Source organism: Micropterus salmoides, unplaced genomic scaffold (assembly GCF_014851395.1).
Source record: "Micropterus salmoides isolate LMB-PRFRI ecotype aquatic unplaced genomic scaffold, ASM1485139v1 Ms_hic_scaffold_7, whole genome shotgun sequence".
Taxonomy (NCBI): Eukaryota; Metazoa; Chordata; class Actinopteri; order Centrarchiformes; family Centrarchidae; genus Micropterus; species Micropterus salmoides.
Genome location: NW_024044459.1, coordinates 28,269,347 through 28,286,553, shown reverse-complemented (window position 1 = coordinate 28,286,553; position 17,207 = coordinate 28,269,347). Strand labels below are relative to the sequence as shown.

At 42.3% G+C, this 17,207-nt stretch overlaps 1 protein-coding gene across 1 annotated transcript in view; it reads left to right on the top strand.

The window, feature by feature from the left end:
* The window catches only part of kiaa0825 (KIAA0825 ortholog), a 123,134-nt gene that overhangs the window by 45,863 nt on the left and 60,064 nt on the right, over positions 1-17,207 (top strand). Inside the window, exons 17-22 of the mRNA XM_038704328.1 lie at positions 828-1,058; positions 1,160-1,464; positions 1,725-1,831; positions 4,136-4,280; positions 6,529-6,684; positions 8,211-8,305. Of these exons, the coding sequence (XP_038560256.1) occupies positions 828-1,058; positions 1,160-1,464; positions 1,725-1,831; positions 4,136-4,280; positions 6,529-6,684; positions 8,211-8,305 (1,039 nt within the window). The remainder of the gene's footprint in view (positions 1-827; positions 1,059-1,159; positions 1,465-1,724; positions 1,832-4,135; positions 4,281-6,528; positions 6,685-8,210; positions 8,306-17,207) is intronic.

Genomic DNA, 17,207 nt, shown 5'->3' with positions numbered 1-17,207 from the left:
CTATATCTCTCTGTTGTAGCCTTTGGTTTTATAGCCGATGCTGTAGGAAGTTTATGGGTGCCTTACAACTTCATGCTGTAGCTGCTATGCTATCAATATGAGTGGGATGTGAAAGGGCAGAGCAACGAAAGACATAGTGCACCTGGATAAAGTAGTAAGACTTCTACTGTCGGGCCACCTGGGTTTGATTGAGAACATCTGAATTTTACTTGACATTCCTTGCTTTTAGTGTAGATATTTCAACAGAATACCATAGCACTCTGTGGATACGCAAGCTATTCATGTCTCTAAATTTTACCATTGTTCGAAAAGTGGAGTCATTTCTGACACAGACTGATTGTGCTGTAATGACTAGGTGGACTATTGCTTGTTTGAAAAGCCCAACGGTAGGACATGTCTGTGGGTCTTTGACATGTCCAAACCTTTTATTTAAGACCTACAGTAGTAGAACAGTATTTCAATAGAATAGTATTAAATACTACATTGATTAGGATGCCTCCAGTTTTTTATTAGGCATTTTAAGTTTAGTGACTGCTAAAACATTTGATGTACCATTATAGGACATAACTACAGAAACTCTACTAGTTCTACATAACTCTTCAAAATGTAATTGGTAGAGCAAAGTTTTTTCATGCCATGTTATCTGTGTTTATTGTCTGTCTTACGGCACCACACTGGTCATAGCCTAACATTGACTTTGTGCTTGTTCATGCACAGATCAGCTTAAAATCAGTGTCAAATAGAATTAGTAAAGTCTCAAGTCTTCAATTCCATATTCTTTCAGCCACCATTCTTTACCTGCTGCATTTGTTTACCACTTTTGTCAGACACAACGCAGACAGTACCTGTAGTGATCACCTGTGTCCGGGCGATAGTCACCATGTCTACCAACAGCCTCCTGGTACACCTGGTCTCCATGGTGATGGGTTGGCAGGCCACAGAGCAGCCTGGGGGAGACTTGATCAAGCGGAATGTACCAGAGAGTGTCCTGGCCAAAATTCCCAAGGAGTGGAACTACATACCACCGGAAACACAAGGAAAGGAGACTTCCACTAAGAGTATGCAGAGGCTGGGTGTCACATTTTCAAAACAAGAGTGTTATAACACATTTTAGGGTTGTTTTTCCAAAACTAACATTTCTTTCTTTCTTTCTTTCCAGCTGTCATACCCTTCACTATTCAAGCCTTGTCCTTCATTTTCACCAATCTGCCCTTGGCCGTAGCATCCATACCTCTCCCCATACGCTTCCTCTTCCAAGTGGCAGAGAAGCACCTCTCCCAGCACACCCGGCAGCTGCGCTTAGTGGGCCTTTTACTCTGGGCCCTCATAGGCTGTTTGATCCAGAGCCTGGAGGACCCACACACACTAGAACAGATCAGCGGTGTGGCCTTGGGCCGTGGGGCGAAGGACCCCTTGTCCCTTCTGGCTGAGTGCCTTCAGGCTACCATCGGAATTCAACAGAAGGTAAGGGCTTAGGTTAATATAATAACAATAATTTTAACAATTACTTCAATAATAACACGTAGTGGGTTGGTTTATAATTTAGGGTAAGTTGGGACATTATACTGGACTGTTATAGTGTCACTTGTTAAAAGCAAGCTGAAAGTATACATTTATATACCCCATATACCATCATTTCATCCTTTTTATGGTTGATTTAATGTACGCCATGAAATCAATCGACTTTTACTCATTTTCTTAATGGTCTGCTGTTTGTCTGACAGGGTATTCCCAAACCCACAGTGCACAAAGTGCTGCAGGCTCTGGAGGAAAAAAGACCCAAGTGGACAAACTTGCAGCTGCAGAAGGCACGCAAGCTCTGCTCAGACAGGTGAGAGGTCAACTGCGAGTATTTAGCAAGAGGTCGAGGTCAGACTGGTATTCATGTAGTTTTTTTAATGTTTTCATGCATTCATGAAAGCATTATCCATCATTACTCTCAGTTGGTATTGAGTATTCATGTGCACCTTCAATAACAAATGAGGTATCAATTAATTGTGATCATTTTGATTTGAAAAACAGCCTTTTATGAAATTAATTTCACATTACATCATTTTAGTGATTTATCAATGGTAAGATGGAGGTTGAGAGCTGATAGTCTGATGAAGGGGGAGGTTCAATCTGACGGATGGTGTATTCAGCTGCTTGACATTCAATATAGATGCTGAATAAAACAACGAAAAAGAATGCAGCTTAGATATGCTTTCTTTAATTGAGCATTCAAATTCTGATGTATCGTATCATTGAGATCATTTTTCATTGAAAAGCTTCATGAGTAAGATCAATGATTCTCAGATGTGTTGTTGTTGTGGTAAATGACGGACATACCGCATGACTGAGTGGACTGCAGGCTGGAGTGATGGGAAAACAGCTTTCACTTTTAGCTGATCTGTGACCTTTGGCTCTGCGTTTTGTAGCGTGTTCCCAGAAATTGCGCCTCTGGTCGCTCACTTCATCATAACAAACTCTGGATGCATCCATCCTCATAAAAAGGTGATTCAGTGCCCGCAACACAACAATTAAATAATGTACAATTAAAAAAAAGAGAAGAAGAATGAAATAAGTAAAAACACTGAGTAGATTATGGGCAGTTCTAGGAAATGCTGCCTGTTTTAGTGACTGGAAGAGAGAGAGACGATACTTGGGGGGGGGGAGACATGGGAGTAAAGGGGTGGGGAGGTGGTTGAGTGGAAAAGTGAAAGAAGAGTGATTATGTATCACCTGTCGGAGGCATTCACTGGGATCATTACTATTCATTAAACTAACCTTCACAGGGAAGTGACGCCTGGCTTGTAAACAATCAAAATACAGTGTCAGAGAGAGAGAGAGAGAGAGAGAGAGAGTAATAACTTCAAAAACAACTGGAACCCCACTCACTGGCATATCGCGCATGCACACACACACACACACACACAGAGTAAATCCCTCGACAAAGAACATTTGCCCCTTGCGAGCCCTCCCACCTCTGTTCCCTCATCCCACTTTCCCTCCTTCCTTTCCCAACTGTAACCCCCCTCCCCACGCCACCCACCATGTCTTTGCAAAGTAATTTGTAGAGGAGAAGATTATTGTTCTCCATCATAGTGACCCTGGCTGGGCTGACGGGATGCATACACAGATGAAGATGAATGCAGTTATTCCTTGGCGGAGGTCTGCCTCTTTCAGGGCACATTGGCCCTAATGACATGATTGATAGGCTGTCCCAAATCCGGAGGGGCCCTCATTAATCACCCCGCTGACTGAATCCAATCATCTGCTTCACCTGCACAGTGATGGACAGGAAAGGATACAGCGCAGGTGCTGACACGGGTGCACAGCCACCATCGCCGACAACACCACTGCCTGGCCGCCAGGCAAAAGAATGAGGGGATGTACATGGACGAGAGGGGACTCCTCTTCCTTTGCCGCTCTCAATGTCAAGCAGCCAATGGCTGGCTGACAGGCGACACTGTTTCTGCCACCTTATAATTACAAAGGGGAAGAGAGAGAGCGAGAGAGAACAATGACAGGAAGTGTATGTGAAGGGGAAGGTTTGATGAACGGTAGTGTGATACCCATATATACAGGAAGGGCAGGAAAATTATGCGAGCGTCTGCCAGCATTGGGGACTGTACATGCATGAGGACCTTGAGACACACACACGCACACACATGCACATACATGCTTAAGAACACACCAATCATGTTTAGTGCTCCAGCATCGTTCGGTCAAAATCCCCCTATGTATCTCATGAATGGTAATGAAAACAGTGTATAATTTTGTTATCTAACCCTTAATTATTTATCTCACTCTTTTTCACCAGTGTTAGCCTTGACTGGACTGTGTGGAGTTTAGTGGAGCAAAGAGACATTTCTTTCCTTGCCAATTGCATTTTAAGTACATTTGCCCTCTGGAGCATATGATCTCTGTTAAAACTAAAAAAGAAATCATTAATTCTAAACTCAGGAGTCATGTTTCAGTTCCAATTTTATCCCAAATTCTTCTCTAAACTAGAAACACTTCCTCACCCAGAGGTGGTATAGATCCAAGCTGACACTCTCCCTCTTCCTGTTTCCTCTCCTTTATCTTTTCCCTTTTTTTCTCTTTGTGTTTTCTCTCCTATCTCCTGCTTTTCCCATCTCTGTTTCTCTCTCAGTGTATTTGAGCGAGGAAGAGAGAGCGGAGTCGCTGCGGCTGAACTGACTGAGCAGAAAATAGGCCTGATGCTGCTGGAGGTCTGCCACAAAGCAGGTGGCAGCGACTACCTGAGGCAGATCTATCACATCATCCAAGGCAATGAGGTAGGGAAGCACTCCCTCTCCCCAGCAATTAGGTGGCTGCTGGCCTGAGGCTGCAGGCTGTTCAGGAGGGGGAGACAGAGGGAAAAGGGCTGCTGCTTATGTGCAGTCTGCTTTTTCTGATCTTCTGTTGTTCAGGTGACCTCAAGGGTGCAAACCCACAGTGATTTCCTGTGTTATATGCTCACCACATGTAGAGGAGAGGGAGCCACATGGATTCCTGACATTCAGTTTAGAACTCTTTCGAGGAGATCTGATCGAGAAAGAGCAGTGTTTCTTTAAAAACAAAAGAATCAAGGAAGTTATTTTAGCTAAATTCACTTCAGAGAAAAAAGTTTAACAAAATGAAAAGTACCTCTTCTCTAGAAAGTGCCCATATTCATTGGAGTAGTATACACTGTATATAGAGAGAGTTTAGTGATATTTTCCCATAAGTTCACAGTTTGTAAAACAAGTGCTTTAAGGTGAGAGTGGACTTTGAAATAAGTCAAAAGTACATAAGTCAAAAATATGTAAGAAGTGTTATGTACAGCGACTCAAGTTATTTTAACTGGTTCCATAACACCCCTTCAGGTAATCCTGTGGGCATTTCTGTAGTGAAAATCAAACTGAAACATCCTCCACCTACAGTACGCTACATTTATATCCCACAAACAACCTCCTACTACATGTACCTATGGCATGTATTCTTACCACACTGACTCTATCCATTATAGGATGAGGCTGAAAACATTGTGTATTTTTGTTATTTTATTATTATATGTTATTATTTTCTGTCAACAAATTCCATTAAAAAAACGAAACCAACTTCCCCACCCCATCTGTGAAAACTCACGCCAATGGGTTCCTATTGACATGCAAGGACATGTATCTTCTGAAAAGGATGATGAACATATAATTGTTTTTGGAGATTATTTTCTACTGCAGATTTTGTGCTCTACTTCTGCAAACAAAGCTCTTTTGCACATATATAAACTATATTATGCTTCATTTTAATTCTTGCTGGTGGGATCGATTCATTGTTTGTTTTGGTCTTTGGTACAGAAGTCAAAGTTTTTATATATTTGCACGATGGCTTGGTCAACGACACTAATAGGGAGTGGTGGACCTTTTTGTGGAATTTGTTGACAATGAGAAAAATGTAGGTCACCAGACTTATCCTTTAAGTAGCATAAAGTTTAATTTTATTTAAAGGGGCCATTGCTCTGAAACAGACATTCCAGAAAAAAAATACTGCATTCATGATGATAACAAACAAGCAACAACAAGCACTTACAGTATTATAAGTCAAAATTTTGTTCATTGTTTGCACGATGGCTTGGTCAATGACACTAAGACAGAGTGGTGGATCTTCAATATTCAGCACAGCAGATACAACATACTGTAGGTATAGGTATCACTGACATGGTCCTCCTATATCCTATGACTGTAAGGACACAGCTTGGAATAACACAAACCATATACATTATGCTGCTGTTGATGGAGTCCATGAACAGCTATAACTCTGCGGAGCAATTTAACAGAATGTGAATGGGATTCCCAAGTAGGATCTGAGTTACCCTCCTGGCAACTCGAGGATCTCTACCCTGCCAAGGTCGAGGCAAGAACACAGAGGTCAGGGACAGACTGGGCTGGTGGTGAGGTGGAGGGATAGCAGGTTCGGAGGCCATGTCAAGCTGACGGATGGGAATATAGTGAATTCACACCAGGATGCCCACATGCCCAGGATGTACACACGCTTACAGAGACATACACACACTCAATACTTTATACTGTACAGCAAGACACCTGTACTAAGCAACCACAGAAAAGGTTACAGAAACAAAAGTAGAAAGTGTACTGGTGTCCTGAAAACCCTTCTGTTTCTCTTTCTCTACATCAACAGATATTATCTATATTTATTCCGTGTTTTCATTACTCTGTTCCCAAACAGCTCAGGTTAATTATACTTTTGTGAGGCTGGTCGATTAGGGAATACGTGTATGGGAGCCATTCTGCCCATTACTAGGCTTGTCTGAAAAAAAAGTGCAGTATAAAACCTGTCTGAACTTGATTAGTTTGTGCTTTTGTTACCTCAGTCAAACAGTCAAATAACTTTTTGACCTCTCTCTGTTGGTCTTAGTTTCTCAGTCTTTTTCTTTACAGAATATTTTCTGTCAGTCTGCCAGTCATAATATGTCTTTTTTAACCTTCTTCCTTTCTGTCTCTCTTGTGTTTCTACCCCCTCTCTCCCCTTCCATCTTGGATACAGGAACTATTGATGTTCAAACTAAGTCGAAGTACAAACTCGCCCAATAATCCTCCTCACTTGGTGAACTTTGACCTCGGCTCTGAGAGTCACGTTGACTCTGTCGGCTTCAACCCTCTGCACCAATTTGACCACATTGGCAAGAAGAAGCTGGATCAGGTTTGTCAAGCATTTTGAGTTTATCATCACAGTTTAACTTGATAGCAAATTATGTTTTTATTATTTATTTTAGCTCAATGAAATGTCTTTGATATTCTAGTTATTACTGGAGCTTCTTAATGTCTGTAGATTTTTTATTGTGTGGGTGTACTTGTTACGTGCAAGGCGGCGTTGTTTTAACTTTCTCCCAAGGCCAGAAGCTTAATGTTGAAGGTTAGGAGCTGTTTGAGTCTCTAGTGAACTGGATACTGTGGCAATCTCTGAAGTTGTCAGGTCTTTCTGGTGCTCGGCTTTCCTATTCTCCATAGGTCGCTGCCTTTTCCAAGCAGGAGTTAGGCAGGAAGAAAAGAACGCTGCTAAGGTGAAAAGATGAGAGAAGTTTTCTTTTACAAAAAAATGAGTAATGTTAAAGGAGAGTGCAGTCTTAAAGTGCACTTCTTTGGGGCTTTGAACCGTATACCCTCTTACCCCAAACTTATCCCCAGGAGTGCCACCATGATGTTCAGTTGTTTTTTTCTCCATAAAGGGGATAACTCTAGCCACAGGTAGTTTTTGTTCATTGTGAGAGTTGTCAGCTTTCCCCCTCATTTCCTTCCTACTATCAAGGGAAATCCTGCTGATATCACACAGAACAATCAACAAAGGCTACATATCCTCAAGACGGGCTTGTGTGTCTTTTTACTTTTAAAAATGGATTGGATGTATTTATACATTTGTGATCCCTTGTAATGTAGCTGTGTTGCTGCTATTGTTTTTCAAGAACAGACACGTTTTAATCCTAAGTCTTGGCCCGTTTTCAGCTTATCACAGGAGGCTGCATAGCTTTGCATAGAAACACCCTATTAAGAGAATGATTAAAATGCCTGCTCCACTTCAGGTGCCTGTGTTGTTTGTCAAATAAAATGGAGGGAGGAGGGGAAAAAAGTTACATCCATCAATCACCTATGAGGAAGGAGTAGGGGGGGTGGATGGATGGAGGGAACGAGTGGAGTTCTCCTCCTTTTGTCAATAAAACTCAGCCTGGAGTTAAGAGTGACATTTTGGCAATCAAAGCAATCTGATTTTTATTTGCTTTCCCAATATGGTGCTAGTGCCAAGTGTGTGTGTGTGTGTGTGTGTGTGTGTGTGTGTGTGTGTGTGTGTGTGTGTGTGTGTGTGTGTGTGTGTGTGTTTAAAAGAGAGAGAGAGCAAGAGATGGAGAGAGAAGTGTGGGGGGGTGCTGGCGGGGTGCCATTGAAGATAGTAAGAAAAAAGCAGTGCAGTCAGAAGAGTAACGACTCCCTCCCAAAATTGATTTATCTTTCTATAAATGATGGCTACATCCCCCCAAATGGATTTATAAATTAATTGCTGTCTTATTGGAATAAAAACCTTCTTGTGTGGACATGATTGATTGCCTGATGTCGGTAGCCTGTGCTGGGGACCCCCCTCCTCCTTTGTTAGTGGGTCCCAGCTGGAGCGGTAATGCACTGATGGTATTAACCCTGATTAATAACTAACAATACGCTATCCTCATACATCAACAGAGTGCCGTGGTCGACTGGGCATGGGACTGGCCAAGGCTGCTGCCAGCTTATCAGGGCATGAGTCAGGTCACCTTCAAAACTCTGCTGGCCAACAGGTAAAACAGAAATTTCACTTGTTAAATATGCGCATGTTCATCACCAGCGGTGTGTGCATGTGTGCTTACATGCAACGAGTGTCTTTTTGTGTTTTCATGTCATTATTATGATCCTCACAGGTGTGTTTTTGTTTTGGAGCAGTCTTTTCATGAAATAAAAGCCCCACTCCACAGAGGTGCTGCACCAGTAGTGTCGTTACCTGTACAAAATGAGGCGTTCACTTGGGAAGTTTCCCTCCACCCCCAAATTCCCCTTTGACTTAACTTTGGCATAAGCTTCAGTCATTGGGGATCATAAAGCCTAGCTGCTCTACATCAGAGATTCAAACTTCCATTTTGTTTGAAGGCCAAGGACTCCTGTGGCTTCCACAATGGAGGCTGAGCTGTACATGATGAGAGATGGGAAAAGGAGCACATGTGTGCATGCAGATTTCAGTAACTGTGGTATGCCTGCTCTTTGGGTACTTTTGAGGCCTTGAAACAACCAGAAAGGTAGTTAAAGATGGAAAAGGTGTGTGGCTTGCTCAGATCTGGGTGTCACCTGATTGAAGAGTTTTTCGCCATTCCTGTCCCATCCTTCTCTTTCCCCCCAGTCCTCTCCTGTTCTGCTGTGCAACGGGCATAAATATTTATGCAGGTATGTGACACATATTAGATGGCAATACTTCAGGCTGTTCCCTGTTCTCCATTCACAGCTGTCACGCTGCCAGCTATCAGGGAGCTATGGGGCTACTGCACCTTGTCTCCACGCCTACGCCCAATCCATTCTAAATCACCGCCATTGTAACACACACACACACCTCTCTAACAAAGGGCAAGCTCTGCATCTGCCAAGGACACAGGTCTAATAAGGGTGAAGTACGCAGCTCTGTGCTGTGCTGTGACGAGCTTTGTCGCCTTCGTGCCTCTACATCCTCTTCCCAACACACACATACACACACTCCATTCTTCCTCCTTTATATGCTGCTTTGTTGCATGTTAAAACAGATACTGTCATTGCTTGACTGAGCCAAATTAGTGTTGGGGCATTCATGAATAGAGAGAGAGGGAGAGACGAGAAAGAAAAGAGAGATTGGACTTGCTGTTTGTGATTGTGAATGACATGGAGAGACAGAGCAGTCAATACTGACAAGGCACCAAAAAGTATGAGGAAGGATGGGAGTGGGAGGGAGTAAAGGTTATATAATTCACCCTAATCTCACAGTATCAAAGTGTCTGAGATTCTGCCATTTGCCTCATTAGCCTCTCTTTGTTGGGCCAGAGGAGCAGATTTCATGGAGGATTTGGAGAATGGCTTTGGTTCTGCCTGAGACGCTCGCACAGAGCAGGAAGTCAGTTTCACGGCTGCCGACATGTAAGCTGTCAAAGTTTTCCTCAGATCCATCTCCGACTCAAAAATATCTCACAAGCTATAGAAGACCATTCACGGGATAAGCGCACTGATGTCAGATCCACTGATCCATTTGTTAGTGCAGATAAGGATAATGCTTTCTGCCTAACTGCAGACTGAAGTGCCCTCGGCTATTTTCACTGAGACTTCACAACAATTACTCTTCTACTACCTCCAGTTGCTGGACAAACCACAGGATATAATCTTACTCTCTTGACTATATTAATAGTAATGACACTGTCTCATACTGTACAAAAGCACCTATCATTATGACCTTGTGATGTTCTGTAGTTTCCGTCTTATAAGTTTTAGTCTCCTTGAATGACTTCCCTTCCTTGTACACAGCCAATATTTTTTTTTCACTCCCTGGACTGTGTGAGTTAGCAGTGTGGCCCATTGGCCTCCTATATATTGTTACAGTGGCAGGACAGTTATTGTGCCCAGGGTTTATATCACATTCTAATGGAGCAAGGCTATGAGTTAAGGGCGATAGGCTTTTACACCAGGGCTGTTAAATCACTGTTCAGATGACTTCATTAGCAGAGCAGGACACATGCTGGGACTCTTTCGCCTGCACACACATAAACACACACATAAACACACACACACACACACACACACACACACACACACACATACATACACTTTCACCCTGCTGCCTTGACGGTGTAGCATCGGGGCCAGACAGGAGGGAGAGTGGATTTATACAGGTGTGTGTGTCCTTCTTTGTCACCTGTCACTTTACTTCCCTCAGCACGATGTCTCATCCATCATCTGCAGATTGAGCTTTTCAGCAGAAACCAGACTGATTAATACTACCCTAGGACCCCCAGGGTTGACCGGCTGACTGGCTGACCTGGCTTCTTGACAGGCTTGAAGGTTTGAATGGATAGATGGACGAATTGTGGGTGGGCTAACTTTTTAGGCTACTTGTTTGCTGTTTAAATTGCTGACTAACTGGTGGACTGGCTTGGTTAGGTACTGAGTGGTTGGTGCAATGGTTGTAAGAAGCAGTGATTATTGGAATAGTTGTTGGATTAATGACAGACTGAATGGTATTTTGACTGAATGGCTGACTCGCCTGTTGGTTTGTTGGCCTTTTTTGATAAATGACAGGTCTCAAAAATGGATTGATGGATAGATGATGGACTGACTGACTTGAAGGATAACTGGTTGACTGTTTGCTGATGGCTAAAAGACAAACTAGGGTCCCAGTCTAGTTTTACCCAAATTAGCAGGACCTATACAGAATCTGTAATTGCATCTACAAAGTATTTTGTTCCTTACAGGTTTCCAAATTATCTTACAAATTATTTTAATTCACTTTCTTAATCATCTTCTTAACCATCTTTCTGAACTTACAGTAAATCATGTCCGTTAGCCTATATACTATGATATACTAATGTACAGTTGAATGAAAGAGGTATACTGATGTATACTGTAGAAATACCACACCATAAAGTATTCAATAATCAAGGTTCATGGGTAGGACCACAGCACGTTTTAGATTTGTATCAACCATACTGATGTGTATTCACTCAGTTCCTTTATTACTAGTTTCTAGCAGGTTTAAAGCAAGGTTCCTTTTCAGAAATGCAAAAATTACTGACATTTAACCTTGAATGAACTGGGCACCAAGGGCTTGTGTTAATTGTCATGATCTATGGATTGAAATTTGTCCACATTGCCTCACTCTTTGACTTCAAGTTATGAGCTACCCTTTGTCGTAGAGGCATGGCGTCAAAGTACTGAGTGATTCAACTGATACTGAATAGTTTCTCTTCAACGATCTATGAATGTATAGCACATCTGCTCTGTCCTTGGTCTCGTTATGAAATGCCTTTTTTCTCTAGTGAACAGCATATGTTTGTACGAAACAGTCAAAAGCAACACAACCCCTGTGTAGGTTGGAATTAGTAGTTCGTCCTTCTCTTTTCTTATTTTAACCATGATTGTGTTACAAGGCCTTTACAAACTTTAGTCTTCAATGTAATTTTTCTTTTCCATCCAAGAAAAATAAGTAGTATTGCCACAGACCCATTTTAACTGCCATCTGCCAAGGTGACTTTCTGAGACACTTTCCTTGTGTCTGTATGTCAGAGAAGGTCCTCTGAACTGGTTGATAAGGGGTAGCCAAGTATGAGAGATGAAGCTTCATGTGTCACAGGGCGGCTCCTCCACTCTATCATATGAACCTAATATCATCCAAGGACATTCATGCTTACATCTACAACACTGGTCCAATGTGCAATGTTTCCTAAACCCAGCATGGGACAACATGAAGTCTTCAAATATTGTCCAACAGTAAATTCAAAATTAGATGTACTGTGGCTTGTGCTATTTTCACATCTAATATTCTGTGTAAGCACTCGTTCTCACAATTTTATTTTACGCACTGACAGTAAGAGAGCACTAGCAGCATTGACCCATAGATTTGGTAGCTTAATATGGTAAGCTATACTGTAACTACTAAACACTAAAGCATTTCCTCTGCATTGTCTCATTGTTGATGTTACCCCTCAGGTCCATAACAATAGCAGTTTGTGGAAAAATGCCAGTCTGTGGCATTCTCTTGCTTGAGCGGCTCCTTAAATTGCGGCGATAGACGCTTGTGCTTTCAGGAAGTGGGCAATCGCCATCTGTTCCTGGGCTCTGCCATATGGTGGGCCTTTTTCTCAGGGAATAAAATAAAAACAAATATGTCAGAATGTTCGTCTTCCTCCATGGACGCTGATCAACCTGGGGAGAAGCTGGATCTCAGTGTGTCTGGATTAATGGTCTTACTTTATGCTTTGGGGAATGAGGGAGTGTGGTTAGTGGGGCTTTATGTTTGTGTGTGTGTGTGTGTGTGTGTGTGTGTGTGTGTGTGTGTGTGTATATATGAGCGCATGTGCATGCATGTGGTAGGGTATGTACACGCTAATGGACATTTATGTACCTGTAAGTATTTCTGGAATCATTTATCTGACTTAAAGGGCGATGTTACCTTACCATTTTGAGCACTTGGTTGCCCTAGTCTTGGAAGCATTAAACAACACAGGAGAAAAGAGCTTCAAGGTTAGCAGGAGTGACATCTCATGGCTGCAGCTGCCAAAGAAACAAGAAGAAACGCTCTCAAGCCATCATCAGGCTCTCCGTCTTGCGAGGCCAGAAATTCAAAAGACTTGTCACTTTTGAAAATCAGGAGAGTGTGATGTGTCATTGAGGAAGGGCTTCTTTCTTCTCTCGTCGTTCCCCTTGTGTGTGTCCCCTCAACTGACTGACAGCTAGGGATGTGAGTTTGTGTTGGTGGAGACAGAATACATCTTTTGTCTGCTTGGTTATACATGGTGTGTTTTGTCTTCGCTACCCCTGGACAGCACTGACACATTGAGGTTTTCATTAGCCGTAAGCAGGTGGCGGAGGAGAGGGATGAGCTTGTGCGCATGAGTCTGCTTGCCTGTGTGCGTACGCATCTGCACTGCACCAACTTGTATACCGTATGCATATCATGGAGGGCGTACATGTGTCTGCCTGCATGTGTGTGAATGTTCACTCTCATATTTCAGTGTGTGTGATATTTGGAGGTTTGCTCCAAAGGCGAATAAATCAGTGATGCCTGGGATAAGGCCGTGGCCCCTCCTCAAACTGCACAGACAAGCTGAGAGGCTCATTAATCAAACGGCCAGTCACAGATGTGATGGCTTCCACACAAACCGCCAGCAGACTGTGAAAGTCACATCCAACAGAGTCAACTGTCAGCTAGGCAGGCAGGCAGGCCACACTTTTCCTCTCCCCCTCTCTATATCTCTTTCCCCTCTGTTGTATTTATCTCCCAGTCTCCCTATACCTCCTCTCACCTCCAGCATGATGCCTCACTGTGATACATCTGAAATATTTGTCTTGTCCCTCTAAAAACGATCTGGAGGGTCGAGGCAAATCTATCTTCTCAGAGAGTGGTCATGGTCAAACCATCCTAGAGACATGAGACATTAGTCATTACTGCGCATTGCTCTGTTCTCTGTGGTCACAGCAGTCTGTACTTTGTGGTACAGTACAGTTTTTCCCCAGTATTTGCTATTCAGAATCTGTTGTAAATTAAATAAATCCTAATTCATTTGATCTATAAAAGCGATAGAGGGGCAATGATTTTGCTTTGGTCCTTAGGAATATGTTTGAGTTTAGTATGATAGGCAGGTCGCATACTGCTGCATACTGTTCACTGTGTACAGCTCTAGGTGTATATGCTGACACAGTAAGAAGATTCTCACCTGTAATTCACACTGCACAGAACATCCAGGGGTACATTCAGGAGTAAAATGTGGTTCCTCCTTCATGGAAATGCACTCATGTGAAAATTAGTTTTCCCATCTCTTTCTGGTTATTATATCACTTATTATAAATTCTAACCATTTCGCTGCTGTGATCTCCATGCCCAAAGGGTTTGAATTGGTTACAATTGTTAACAATAGATACAATAATATCACGATTCACTGGCAGAATTGTCAGTGCACAGTGCTTATGCCACAAGGCAAGCTTCTCAATAGGATTATCTGGCTGTCCCTTGTGTATTGTGAACTTTCTGCAGTGTCACCTGACCCTCTTTTTCACAAATATTATGATTTCATATAATTTCACAACATAAATAGCAACCTCTGTGATTGTTCCAACTTCCAACCTTGGATGGATAAATAGTTGGAAAGACTCACACCAGAGCTAAATGAAAATGCCACTTAATCTACTGCAGAGCCCTCCAAGGATGGAGAGAAATGCTGGATGGAACAGGGACAAAACAAAGCCACCCGTTCCTGATTAAAAATGGCAAGTCCCAAGGCTCCCCAAATATACTTGTGTATTTGATGGTACAAATATAAAGACAGTACTCTACACAGCAATAGAAAGCTATGCTTTTGTGTTCCGTTTGTGTAATTCTGGTAGAGGGGAGGCGTTTCTATTGTTACAATGGCAGAATTTTGAGGATCACACCAGTGCAGTTGGAGCCTCACAAAGCTGAACTACTTATTTGCCAGACCACTTATTGCTACCCAGACCTTATGAGCAGTTATTTTAACCAGGTTTTTGTAAATATGAAATGAGCCATGATTCAGCAACTTTATGGCCTATTTAACACATTTTATTTCAGTGTGAAAATCTGAAGCAAAAACTAATGACAGCCCAGCAAGTGGTGTCTTTGTCTAATCACGTGAAGGAAGGATTGATGTTGATGTTAGAGTGAAGTGAATTGAGATCTCTGTCTATCATGCCTTGTACAGCGCACTTTTGTGTGTCTCAAGAAAATGCCACGTTACATTGAGTGAAATTGTGGGCTGTCATTATGAGCCTTGTGCAGTAGTAATAATATCAGTATTATCTAAAAATTCCATATCACTGCAATATCATGGCAAACACAAAAATAATGCCACAGCACAGTGTTCATTAAGATGCTTTTCTTTTGTTTTTTGTTACCACACCTGACTTTGGGGGCTTTGTAGAAACTTTTGCCTAGAAATTCTACTCTGCCCACTGGGTAATTGTTTTTGTCAGCTCTGTCAGCAAAATAATTCCATATTTTGCCCCTGGAACTAGTTTTGGCAACGAGTTTAGGTGGACTGGGACTCAGTTAAAGACATGGTGGACTGTTTGACGCTGTTGCCATGTTTCCTGCTGATTTACTGAGTTGACTTTCTAGCTGACTGCAGCAGCCCATTGTCAAGAGCCAGACTGTGACCGTCTGTTCCAGTCCATCATTGTATTCTTTTTCTTCTTTTTTCTAGCTAGCCTATTCCATGTGCCATCTTTAGTCAGACTCTCTAGAGGTGACACTGAGTTAGGCTTTTAGCTTGCAGAATATGTTTGATTGTTTGATCAGTGAATTAAATAATTAATACTGTAAAACTCAATGATAGATTGGAAAAAATACTAATGACATTTTTGTTTACTGAGTCAATACTGCAGTCAAGAAAAGCTGTGCTGCATATACACATATAATTTATACAGAAATGGTGATGTTGAAATCTCTAATTGTAGAATTAATAATAGTAGTTTGCATTTGCAATGTTACTGTCTATTTACATGCGTGAACCATTGTAGCATAAGGGTTAAAGAGGTCATTCCTCTGCAAAAAAGGGTGAGAGCTTAACTTTATTACTGGCAGCAGCCAAATATCATGTTCATGTATTTTTGCAAGACTTTCTGCCTCTCAACACTCATCCAGTGTGTGTCACTCTCAAAAAGGGCATCAGCTAAATGCCTAAAACATAATGTCTGTGTGTGCAAGCCCTCCTGTGTGAAGCTGTGTGACGGTTTGGTACATCACGAGGTTCTATCCTGTCGCCAGGCTCATTAGCCTGTCGGCGGCACCCAGGCTGCCCCAGCCAATCGCTGCTCTCCGTGTGGCTCTGCCATTTGCATGTGGTCCAGGAAGAGATAATTAGAGGGATCTCTGCCTGTCACTGTTAATCTGGGACTTAGTGAAGGGCTGTGACGCCGACATGCTGATGGACTGACACACATGTCTACACACACAAACACACAGAGTGTAGCATCATACCCGTGTACTCACATTGGCATCCGATACAGACACATGCAAGCCAATTGCAAACACAGTACCTGCCTACATACATACTACCACAATGCACAGGCACCCACAAAACACACATTTACTTCCCAACTCTGCTGCTAAATTGGAGTGTTAGTCTTTATTAACACTCACTTTTTGACCTGTGACCAGTACCGCTGAGTTTTTGTCACCTTTTTGTCTCTCATACTGCAGCATTTTACACTAAAATATATCAAAGCTGATACTCCATTGGTATGTTAATGATAGCATGTTGACTCAGTGGCTGTTTACACCAGTTGTACTATGCTGTTGACACAGGTTTTAGATCCCTGTTCAGATAGACAGTGCGCTTGTTGCTTCCCAAACAGGCAGAATGCTCGGTAAGCCTTTTGAACAAGCCCAGCTGTCAGCCCTATATACTTTCACTCACACACACACACACACACACACACACACACACACACACACACACACACACACACACACACACACATCGATACGCACACATCACAACAAACATGTACATGTGCTCATGCACTGGCATGTCCCCAGCCACACACATGCTGAAAACACACAAACTCACTCACACATCGCTGATTGGCAGGCCTCCTGTTTTCCCATAATTCCGACTGATTTATCCAATCAATCTCACTTGGAGAGCTGCTAAGCGTTGACTAATATTAAGAGTAGAACATGCGACAATTAAAACATCCTTCAGGTAATTACAGAGCTGGTTTAGCAGCAAACAACTGAAGCATTTTATACATTCAGCGTGTTGCCTGTTTTATTTGTACCTGTTTGATAGTTAATCGGAGGAAATGAGGTACATTGGTGAATGTTACCGGCTTTAATGCACATATTATGTAAAATATATCATTAGCTGAATGTGTCTATGCAAATATTGACTCTGTTCACCTAATTGAATATCAGTGACAGTGTTTCATCCTGTACAAGAAAATCCTGTGTAAAAATCT